Source organism: Engraulis encrasicolus, chromosome 13 (assembly GCF_034702125.1).
Source record: "Engraulis encrasicolus isolate BLACKSEA-1 chromosome 13, IST_EnEncr_1.0, whole genome shotgun sequence".
NCBI lineage: Eukaryota > Metazoa > Chordata > Actinopteri > Clupeiformes > Engraulidae > Engraulis > Engraulis encrasicolus.
In genome coordinates, this window is record NC_085869.1 from 56092841 (window position 1) to 56105605 (window position 12765).

The 12765-nt window shown below is 42.0% G+C and overlaps 1 protein-coding gene across 1 annotated transcript in view; it reads left to right on the plus strand.

Moving 5' to 3' along the window:
- The window catches only part of LOC134461428 (titin-like), a 133415-nt gene that overhangs the window by 19164 nt on the left and 101486 nt on the right, over positions 1 to 12765 (plus strand). Inside the window, exons 2-3 of the mRNA XM_063214358.1 lie at positions 2044 to 2124; positions 5580 to 5891. Coding sequence (XP_063070428.1) covers positions 2103 to 2124; positions 5580 to 5891 — 334 coding nt within the window. The 5' untranslated portion in view covers positions 2044 to 2102. The remainder of the gene's footprint in view (positions 1 to 2043; positions 2125 to 5579; positions 5892 to 12765) is intronic.

Here is a 12765-nt window from a genome sequence, read left to right on the forward strand (position 1 = left end):
CTTTATCTGAAAGGAAAACGCTGTGGTGAATCTGTGAATAGTAGTGTGATCCCTGTGTGCTTTATTTGACGTGAAGAGCGGAGGTGAATCCACTCATCACCTCAGGGGGAAATGCTCTGCAGGTTGCCAGGATAAGCCGGTGCCAGACCTCAGTGGCCTTCTCACTTACGGGGGCACCGAACATACTGGTGACGTTTGGATGAATGGCTGGGAGTTGACATTGGACCTAGACCTGGTTTGGATGAATGGCTCACATTGGCACTGGTAGAGATATGTGAATGAATAGCTCACAATGACATTGGAACTAGACTGTATCGACATTGGTACACGTGTGGATAAATGGCTCATACTGGCATTGACCCTTAACCTTTACGCAAAAGGCTCACAAAAACATTGGAACCAGACGTTTTTGAGAAGGGCATTGTTGCCTTGCTGTATAGACAGATGACCACAATGTATGGATGTCAGGGTTTCCCATCCATAGCCCACTCTGTGGTGCAGCAAAAAATCTGTGAGAGACACGGATGTTTATGATAGATAAATTTCAGTTCTCGAATGCACTCTAAAGCTCTGACTCCCTCCAAAGGGACACAATATGATGTAACCTTTCAAATTTAACAATCCTGCTACCAGTTTGTAAGGTGTCCTATTTTGTAGTATACTGTTGTCGTGACATGTGAATTCACAGTGGAGGCCGAAACAGGGTGAGTATGTGGCAATTTTTCCCTTTTAAAGAAAAAAAGTATTGCATCTTGAATTGCATCACTACAACCTCAATTTCTGGTATGTTTTAAGTTATGTGTTTCAAGACTTGACTTGACTTTACACCATAATCAATAATCTCAGTGGAGTTGCCAGAGGGAGGTTTTATTTCCAATTTTTGGGGTGGGAGGAGGAGGTCCCACTGTGTTGTTGACATGACAACATGACAGATAGACGATGTGAGCTATTAGCTGTGACTTGGCCTCTGCAGTCTTCTGGTCTGCACCCAGTAAATCCACACCCACACACACCCACACACACACACACACACACACACACACACACACACACACACACACACACACACACACACACACACACACACACACACACACACACACACACACACACACACACACACACACACACACACACACACACACACACACACACACACACACACACACACACAGGTCTTCTCCCAGTAAATCCAGCTGCCACTACAGAGTGCAGAGGATGTCCCCTGCTGGCCAGACAAATAGCATTGGAGATTGTTGGTCCAGGAGATTGTTGCCCTTTGGAGATTGTCGCCTCAGGAGATTGTTGGCCCAGAAGAGCGTTACCGGAGATTTTTCTCATGTCCTGTTATGTCACCTGGGCTCTTCTATACCTGCTGTAGGGAGGTGTGGTCTACTGTGTCATCACCTCTAGCTTTGACCGATCTCTTTGAGTGACAGGTTGACTAACCAACAAAATATTGTATTTGCTGGCTGTATCGGATGGGGTCTGTGAATGGAAGCTACAAGAGGGTTTATCAAAGATTTTCTAAGTAGATTACGCCGCTAGAGTACATATGTGGAAATGAATGCTCAGATCACCGCAATTCCCTTAGCGCTGCATCTTGGATCCCTCAGCCCCTTTGTTGGCAGTAGTAGGCCTACACAATCTATGTTGCTGCCACCAAACGCAATGGACAGAGAAGAAGAAGGGGCCAATGTCCCCTTAGGAGACCTGACTTCGGCACATTTTTTTGCATTGGGTGGGCAGGATTTGGGATATCTTGCTCTGATGGACTATTTTAGGGGGTTATGTCAGCACTCAGCACACATTTAACTCAGTACACACTGCTCCTGTTATAAATTAGCTTTTACCAGAATGACCGCAATACAGTTGTACTATGTAGTTAAGTCTTTTGAATAACGATTACAGTGCTCAACTGGCCAAATAGCATGCACAACAGCAGCAATTAGGCCTATTATTATTTTTTTTCTCCATATAATAATTCATACAATATGAGTCTCGTCATATGGCTAAATGTTACTCTGTTTTCTCCATCTGCAGTGTTACCAGATTATTAGGTTGAAGATCGTCATACGGCCCACACGCCCAGATCCGCAACTATGAAGTCCAGCAGAGACAGTGGTGAGTGCAGAGATACCTCTTCTCACGTCTGACTTTATTTTAGACATCAGTTAGTTATTAAAGATTAATTAAAGAACCCCCATAACCCACCTAAAAAGCATCACTGTGGTTCAGAAATACATTATACAGACATTTTAGTTATTTATATATATTTTATATATTTTATTTATTTAAAATACTTAATTGAATACATTTACTGTTGAAATTAATGCTGTTCGAATCTTACTGCAATGTATCGTATATTGTATTTATTAATATAAATCAATATTTATGTTGATGTTACTTGTTGCTATTCATTTGTTTATTCATTTATATTATATGATGGTTATCATAAAATGCAATATTTTTTTCCTTTTGCTAGCATGCACAGTTACAATACATAGCATGCGTGTTACAGTAATGCCAAACTGGGTATTGGCAATCTTCAGTACGCGGGGACAATGGTAGGTGAACTGAGATCTTCTTTCTGCAAGCCGCAGAGCTTGCATGCTGCTATCAGGAGATGTGGCTATATCAGCTGTGCCATGCCATATGGGGCGTTACTTACTGTAACTTATGCTGCAACTTATTTTCTGTCCTGGTAGTACTGTAGCTGTGTAGTGTATCTATCTAATACGCTTTTATTGCTCCTTGGTTGTGAATGTGTATGTTTTGTAATCTTATATCAACGATATATATTACAGTTTTGAGCTTATCCAAGAACTATGACTTCTCTCCAGAGCAAGGACCTTTCACTCACATACACAGGCACAAGCACACAGACATGCTGCACACACAAGCACACGCGCACGCACACACACGCACACACGCGCGCGCACACACACACACACACACACACACACACACACACACACACACACACACACACACACACACACACACACACACACACACACACACACACACACACACACACACACACACACACACACACACACACACACACACACACACACACACACACACACACACACACACACACACACACACACACAATGTGGAAAAAAGAAAACTTGTTCTTTGTACGAGACCAAGTCCAAAATGTACAGTTGTTTCCTTGGTTTGCCAACCAAATGACTGGATCTGGAGCAGGTAAGGCGTTGGGCGGTGTTAGAAGCAGGCAGGCCATTGGTCAGCACTAATGTGACATCATCGTGACATCACAGTGACGCCACTGACTGAAGACTGACTGCCCTCCCAGTACACACGTTCTTTGAAGCATGTAGGTTGACACACTTTGAAGCACGCAGGTTGACACACTTTATTTCCAAACCATTTTATTTCCATTACTTCACTCCACATGACATTTTCACCACTAATAACATTTATCACACACATGGCGTTGGATATACGTATACATATCACAAACACAGGTGTGATGTTAACACATGAGTCCGTGACTCAACACAGGAGTTTGAGAAACACAACACTGAGTGTGTTTATATGCAGTTCAGTATCCCGAATATTATTGGGGTATTAGGCCTATCCCAAATTTGTATTTGAACATATGAACACCTTTTCCCGACCCTTATTCGACTTTGAGTAATCGGGATATGCTAGGTGGAGTATTCCGACAGAAGTTTGACACATGGAAACACCATACCAAATACAAGGGCTTCCCATAGAACGCTGTTGCTGGTATCCAGGCTACAAGCGTTTGAAGAGAATTCTATAACAGCCAAGAATGTAGACTGGGATATAACTTGTTTAACTCCAATAAACACCATATCCTGAATTTGATCATAACCGGGATACACCTCCTATTCAGGATACTGAACTGCATATAAACACATTCAATGGTAGAAAGGATTATGGTAGACAGTTCATCTCTAGAGGTTACATAATAAAAGTCCTTACATGGTGCAGGCTGTGACACCCCCCTGTCGGAGGACTCGTCATCATGAAGCATGGCACACACACCTTTAATGTAATGTACAGCCTTTAAAGGTGTGTGGTAGTAGTAGCCTGCATGAGACACATGGTATGTGAACACATATCATGTTGTCACTTCATTCTCTGTGTGTGTGTTGATTAAGTTTGCAAATCTTTCCAACAACCCATTTTATTTATTTCTTCATTTATTTATTTTATGATGGACAGATACTGTATTTTGCATGTGGGATTTGTGATGCATGTCGCTTAGCTATTATTATTATTAGTAGTAGTAGTAGTAGTAGTAGTAGTAGTAGTAGTAGTAGTAGTAGTAGGCCTAGTAGTAGTGCTGTAGAGACTGAAACTATCAATAATGCGTCTTCATATATATTTTTTTAAATATCTTATTAAAAAAGTCAAAAGACAGAAAAATGCAGGTGGCAGAATTCTGGCCACATTGCAGTAGCCCCTCTTCTCTTACACCGGAGTCACTTCCTTGGAATAGACTATGAGCATGAAGACCCCAAAGAGATCTACAATGACGTTTGGAATGTTGATGATCTCTTGTAGCCTGCTATCCACACTTTTAGAGTTAAAGTACTGTACACAGCACGACCTAGAACCCTCTTACAATCTTATTCAATATCCTATAGAACTATCCTTTGGAGAAACGGCACGCTAAATGATAGATATGAAACCATCCATCTCTTTGAGAATGCTATCGTCAACTTTACAGATACTGTATACTAGGCTACATGACGGAATGTCTACAGCCATCTTACTTCTCCATCCTACTCTCCTATCGTCACCTGTCACCTGTTGCGATGCAACACAAATGATCTAACGCCATCTTGCCATCTCCTGGTTTGCTAACATCACCATCATCCACATGTTGCAAACAGCACACAAGGTTTAGATCCATGTTACTACTGTATCTTACAGTTTTCTTGAGTCCACCAGTCCAACATATGTAAGAAAGAAAGAAGAAACATTTGTTAAAAAGTGTGAAAAGAAGATTAAAAAACACTCAGATTTGCTTTTTTGCCCCCCTTTCCCCACTTTTTGCTCCCTTCCCTACCAATCGCACCTATTACATCAAAGGACAACAGTCGCATTCCTAGTTGGAAGAGGTTTCTTGGGATGTCTTTTGGTGAAACTCAATACTAAAAAACACTGACTGTGTCTGGAAACAGGACTACATGTTCTTCCAAGGTGCCACTGCCTCAGAGACGTCCTCTTGTGGTGTACAGTCAAGGACAGATTACTGCACGGGCCTACTGGGCCTAAGCCCAAGCCTCTACAATTCCATTCCCATATTGAGTTAATCACACTTTTAACAACAACATTTTATTTTATTTTTTTCTCAGGACTACCCCCATACTCTCAACAATATACACTATCTCACATCTGGCCTAAAACCCTGAATAGTTTTGTACACCAGCAGGACCCATGCAGGAGGGCTTGTTGTCTGGCCCAGGGACCCATGGAATCATAATCGGTTCCTGTCTACAGTACGTCAGCGTGTTGCTTGATCGGTGATTGTCCTTCACAGACTCTTTTCAGGACACTATTGTCCCTTTCAGGCAAGGGGAGCGAGGCGGGACCAGGGCAGGCACCGCGCTTTGTCAAGCCAATGGAAGACATGTGCATCCCCCCTCAAAACAAGCTGCGCCTGGAGTGCAAGTACACAGGCTCCCCCAAGATGTTTGTGACGTGGTTCAAGGATGGCAGGCAGCTGTTCGGGTCCATGCGCTTCAAGAAAGATGCGACGGATGACGGCTGTGTCCTGGAGTGCCGCCACCAGTGCGACAAGGACACTGCAGGGAAGTACTCCTGCGAGGTTAAAAATGCCTATGGCACTGAAATGTGTCACGCACAGGTCACGGTGGAGGGAGGTTAGTATAGCACGCCATTGCTCCAACACATACAACCAACGCACGCCTAATGCTCACGCTAATACGCACCCGACTGGCTACATGCACTCCCTGGATGGTCACGTAAGTGGCCCAGGGTTGCCCGCGGGTGACCCATCCCTGCTGCTCACCCCCACTGGAGCTCACAGCTCACTGCTGTTACAATTTGCCTTGAAGTACCTGTCGTGTATTCAACAGTGTTGTTCTTTTACAAACTGCATTGAAGTACCTGTCACGTCCTCAACAGTGCTGTGCTATTATGAACTGCCTTGAAGTATCTGTCACATTTACACCAATGTCGTGCTGTTCAATACTTTTTTGCTATTGTCTGGTACCCTCTCCAAGCTAACCTGGCCTGCCTCTGGTTGTTGTCAGACGTGATGTGCTGGCCCAGTCAAATTTATCGAAAATTTGCCAATCAAAAAAGCTATGTAGCACAAAATCATGCAATAGGCTATGCTATCAATATGCTATCAGTGCTAGCTATTGCTTGATGGCACATCTAGTCAGTTGGCAATTAGTCTTGCCTTGCTCCTAAGTAAGTTTGTTAAGTTGGCTGTCCATCTAAAATGCATGTGTTTCTACGTTGCGTTAGAAACACTATGTCTTTCTGGTGTGATGTGGTTAATACTAAAAAATAGTAGTTGTAATCATTTTACACGTAAGAACTATCCATGGACTACATATCTGTGAGGCATTCAAACAGCTAATGGATGCTAACACAGTCTTGTAATGCATCCCTGGGAACTGACCAGTTCTTATTTTCAGCCATATTACAATTGTACTTATAGTCTCTTGCAATGCATTTTCACTCCTTTTTCTGCAAATGTTGCACTTTAAATGCATTTCTGCAGCAACTCTGCATCTATCGCTTATTCTGTCTTGCATTACTATAATGGTTTGGGATGACCATGCTCCACGTGGCATGAGTGCACACTGCCTGTTTGCTGAGGGGAGAACATGGGGTGTTTAGAGATACTGTAGATAGATAGATAGATAGATAGACAGACAGACAGACAGACAGACAGACAGACAGACAGACAGACAGACAGACAGACTCAGGAGCCGTGATAATTTAGCTGATGAACTGAAACCTAAAACATGCAAAGCACACAAAATACCTCTCTTTTTATTGTGGACTTTGTCCAGATGGGCCAACCTAATTTCATTTCATTGAGGTCAGGTAAGCAGTGTAATTGCCATTTAGATGGACAGACCAACAGCTAACTAGCGATAGACCAATCTTTATTCATTCATCCCAAAAGGTCACATGCCACTTGTCTGCTCATTGAGTGCAGTTACATGCATTTAGTATTCCAATTTCAAACAGAATATTATATTCCATTCACAGGTTTGAAACAGCGTTCTGCAATTGAAATATTCCTGGAACACGGCCACGTTTAGAACAAAAGAGTTTTCATGACTTGTTTGCAAACCCACTACTGCCACCATTCTGTTGAAAATCAGAATATTGCTCGCATGTAACTGATCTCATAGAATCCAATGTAAGTCGCTAACCCCTGTCTACAGAGTAACATCTGCACCCACTTATCAGTACCCTAATAACAAAGCCAATTCCACTTGAGACTCTCGCTCACTTACTGTCTGTAGTTTTACAAAGCCCAATTCCAGTTGGGACTCTTGCTCTCAAATATACATACATACCGTAGGTTCCCTTAGAACAATATATTGCCAGTTAAGTTTGGACTCAGGTATGTTTTTTCCTAAGGAGAATATTATGCAATCTGAGATCGCACTCAAGTATTGTTTCCCTATCAAGGACTAAGCACTCAATCATGGTTTGCCATCGAGGTGAAAGTGCCATGCAATGGTTTCTGAATGGGGGAACACGCAAGTAGTTACTGAAAGAGCAGGGGAGTCCCTCTCTCTTTTCAAGAGACTCTTGAAAAGGCTTTTGTACAATAAATAAGACTGCACCTATCTCGAGAGCGCTAACTCACTAACCAGCTTACCAACACTCACCTGCGTTTTTACTTGTTCCCCCATCACTTTTCAAAGTCATATGCGTTTGGCAGTTCCATCATCATCAGGTATAGGGGCGGACGAAATGGATTGTAGAAAGTCAAAGTCCTGCTGGATATTCCGTTTGCCTGAGTTCACTTAATAGCCTATCCACCTGGCTGAAGAGGTGTGGTAAGTAGCATCAGCTGGTTCATATAATTGGCTAATGGAAATATGTGGTAGGGTCTTTACTTTCTGAACCGGAGACATATCAGCCTGATCAGGGATTCCATTGTATGAGTTCCCTCATCAATGTTTTTCACATGCACCAATACGTGTACAAATGCCACTTCCATCGATATCAGGGAATCCATCCTGAGTGTTTCATTTCCCCCTGGGAGGCCAATGGTGCCCATCCTCCACCTCATCCCATGCTCTGTCTGTCTTGAGGTTATGTGTGTGTGTGGTCTCTGTCCCCTCTGCCGCCCATACTCCAACTCATCCCATGCTGTGTCAGCCTTGCTTAGTGTCGTTTATGTCGCCTGCTCTTTGTTGCCCCCAGTGGTGGCTTGGACTCATGGTTACTCTGCTTGACACATGGTCTCCATGTCGACAACAAGGTCTCTGTTAGTGTTCTCAGGCCATTACAGAACCGAGATTGATTGGTGTGTTCAGTTCATGTCGAAATTCAGGGCGTTTGGCAAAAATTGATTTCCCGGAACCCAAGAAAAACTTTGTTTTCCGAAGCAAACCGTAATTACAAAGTAGAGGTCAGCAGGTGCTGTGTCCATATGAGCTACCTGTTGAGCAGCTCTACCAGGTCATTACAATAGTGCCTCTTGGGGTTACGATTAGGAAGAGGGTTTTAGTTTCGGCTATGTTAAAAGCCTATTGGTAGGTCATCTCGATGAAGCAGTTCATGCTGACGGAAAATTGAATGATAGAACACATGGTAGAACAAACTCTATTGACATGCATAGAACACTTATGGCTGTGTCCAGGACGGCCTTATGATTCTACCAGGAAGCTTGCCTGTGGTAAGATAGCTACCCTGTGGAACCTGAGGTAATGGCCCAGCTGGATGTGGATCCATCATGCGTTTGTGACACTTTTGTTCTTAGTTGAGTACATTTTAAAAGACAGTACCTCTAATAGCTATTTAAGTAAAGATTTGTAAACACTGTTGTTCAGACTGGTTCACTGTTTGTCGTAAGATGACTGCTGTGTGCAGACATTTGACTCTGCTGACCAACACGGATGAGTTTTGTAGTGTTCTATGCATGTCTATGACTTCTGGCCGGCCTGAGAACAGATTTGGTGTCAAGCAGAAGAGCAGAGCAGTTCCAGTCTACAGCTGTTCCACAACTACCCGCTTCCTGCAGTGGAAATTGAGATGCTTTATTTGGTAGCACTTTACAATAACTACTTCCTAATAAACATATTTGTTTCACATTCACTTAAAGTACATGGGTCAAAGACGTTTGTTTGTGGCTCAGACGTCAGGTGGCGCAACGACATCTAATGCCCATAAATTAATAAGTAATAAGTGGTTGATATGCTGCAATGAATATGCTTCTTAGATAGTCCACTAAAAATAAACAAAAAAGAAATCCATACTATAGTGGTACTCGCTGTCGTTGCGCTGCCCTGACGTGTGCTACTGCTGAAACGTCACTGACCCATATATGTGAAGTTGAGATTCATCAGTCATCCAGATAATGTTATGAAGAGTTTAGTGATAAGCAGCTAGACGTCTTGGAATTTGACAGACATTTTGTTCCTGTTAGAGGAAACACTCCATACTCCTCTTGACAAAGGAGTCACAGGTGAAGGTGTGAGGAGTCATTGAAGTTGCCCCTCCATAGAGACAGATGACTGCTTCTCATGGTGATTAGCAGTTAAACATGTCACATCATTGTGTAACCCTTGCTCAGCGGTAAAACATTTCCAAGTATCCTCCTGGGTAACACTTTATAAGGGTCCACTATTTAGCTATAGTTAAAGTGATACTGTCCCATTTTTGGAAATAAGCTTATTTTACACATCCCCTTGAGTTAAATAATAGGGTTTTACCTTTCTCCTGTACTTTCAACCGTTCTCTGGGTATGGCAGTGCAAATTTTACCTTCATGCTAGCAGTTAACATTGAGTCCTATGAGATCAGCTCACGGCTAACTGGTCTCATAGGACTCAATGTTAACTGTTAGCTTGGGGGTAAAATGTGCACTTCCATAACTAGAAAACGGATGGAAGTACAGGAGAACGGTAAAAGCCTATTATTCAACTCAAGGGGAGGTGTAAAATAAGCTTATTTCCAAAAATGGGACAGTATCACTTTAAGCATTAAAGGACCATTTCAGTCGTCTACAACATCCAGCTTGATTGCCCATACTAGCCATGATTTAACAACAGCAAAGATGAGAACATTTTTCATCCAACCCTGACAGTGTTGCTTGCACAGAGAGTTCAGATTGACAGCTTACCCATTGGGGCAGAACTTTACATTGTGTTTTAAATGTGTTAACATGCTCCAAAAATCACCCCAAAAATATGTAACATCAGCAGACACCTTACAACTCTCTAGCGTGTATGACTCAAAAAGAATGATAAAGGGTATTTCTCAAAATCTAGTGCGCACACTTCCAAGTGCATCAGCCTAATTAGTCACGCCCAGTGATTGGATACTTTTTGGTGAACTCTACGGAGTATCCAATCACTGGGTGTGACTAATAAAGAGTATCCAATCACTGGGTGAGACTAATTAAGCTGAATACACTTGGAAGTGTGTGCACTAGGTTTTGAATACCCAATGTGTTTGAAACAGGCACTACTTCCCACTGTCAAGTGTATTAGCCTTGGAAGTGTGTCAGCCTAAATAGTCATGCCCAGTGATTCGATACTCAGCAGAGTTCACCAAAGAGTATCCAATCACTGGCGTGATAACGAAGCCTAATACACTTCGAAGGTGTGGTAGTGCAAGCAGCCGCATACCAGTTTGTTGACATCCCCATCTTCCGGTAGGCCAAACAAGTCCATCCATTAAGCTAGTGCATATCCGTCACGAAAACTTGAGTTTTGCAGACAGAAAAGTATTCCAGCATTTTAGATTTTCAATTTATACATTATAGACCATGTGGCTGCTTGCACTTATACACGTTTTAAACACGTTATCTCTCTTTTTGAGTCATACACTACAGTGTAGTGTTGTAAGGTGTCTGCTGATGTTGCATATTTTGGGGTGATTTTTGGAGCATGTTAAGACGTTTAACCCTATTCAGACTCTGCTTGTTTTGGCATTTCTGGGCCTGGGGAGCCTCATAGTAACAGAAAACCATATGACCACCAATCTTGTAGGAGATAATCTACATATGAAAAGCATTATTTTGGTGTCATTATTTGGTATTATGACGTCATTATGACGTCATTATCTGATTTGAATGTCACCATAATGTATTTTCCTTCAAAGTTAGGTGATGCACTTCAATTTTAATGATTATATGCTTCAGGGTCAAACTACACGACACCCGATTGCGTGTCCGATTTTGACGTCGGGGGGCACCGCAAACTAGAAGAGAATCACAACTGTCAATCTTATCCCTGCTCGCAATCACTGAGACAATACCCGACGTTCTATTTCCAGTCGCAAATATCAAACAGTGTTTGATTTCTACAATTTGTGATCGGCGAGTCTTTGAGCTGCCAAAGTTCTATCTTAGAACGTCAGCCAAGACGAGGAAATTTTGCCTGATAAACGCTTGCGATGGTCCTGGGGGGTAATGTTCCACCGGTTGTCGTAGGGGGGGTTAAGCCGAGAATCGGGCCGATAGTCGTGTAGTTTTAAATGTTCACAAAGTTTTCTGATGCTAATGGAAATAACAAGAAATATGAAAGATTATGTCACAAAATGGCGTCATATGGCAAAGTGGCTTCAGTTTCTTTTAACATTACACCAAGTAAGTCCTCAACAACAGGATATCTCATTACCAAATTTGCAGGGCATGATATACATGACATACGGAAGGAATGAGAAATAAAAATAATGAATGAAATTGAGGTGAAATGTGCGTTGGTAAAGACAAAGTCCACCAATTAAATAGGTGGTGATGTCATCATTAGCATAAATTAAAATGCATGAATGATAATTAAAGAAGATGATATTAGATTAGGTAAAGTTATGCTAATGTATTGGAATAACTATACGATAATAGTATGTGATAAGGAAGGAACACTAAAAGAGTTGGCAACAGGACAAAATGACAAACCTGATCTTTTGGTACTAAATTGTAGCCAACTGAATTTTAAGACAAGTCACCAAGTTTCGTAGTCATAGCAAAAGTCGTTAAGGAATGATACGGGTTAAAGCACAATGTAAACTTCGGCCCCCATGGGTAAGGTTTCAATACGAACTCTCTGTGCAAGCAACACTGCCAGGGTTGGATGACAATTTTTTGCATCTTTGCTATTGTTAAGTCATGGGTAGCCTGGTCAATAAAGCTGGATGTTGTAGATGACCGAAATGGTCCTTTAACACATGATTAATTACTCATTTTTCAAGTGCAGTAAGTGATTATTAGGTATCGTGTTCCTGTGCTCCTAGTTAGAGTAGTTATCGATTTGTTAATGCATGACTAATGCTAAATAGTGGGCCCATATTGTGGAGTGTTACAGCACACTGTATATTAAAATGCTAAAGCATACAGAGACTGTGACAATCAGAAAGGCAGCAGCCTAAAAGGTCAGCATCAGATAGAAGACAAGCAGGCAGTCATTCAGATAGTTTCTCAGCTGATACAGACAGATATGCATTGGTATTGAAAAAAATATATGTAAAAATTCAATATTAACGAGAAAAGCTATAAAAGCAATGGTTACCAAATGATGAAAAAAGTGTTAAG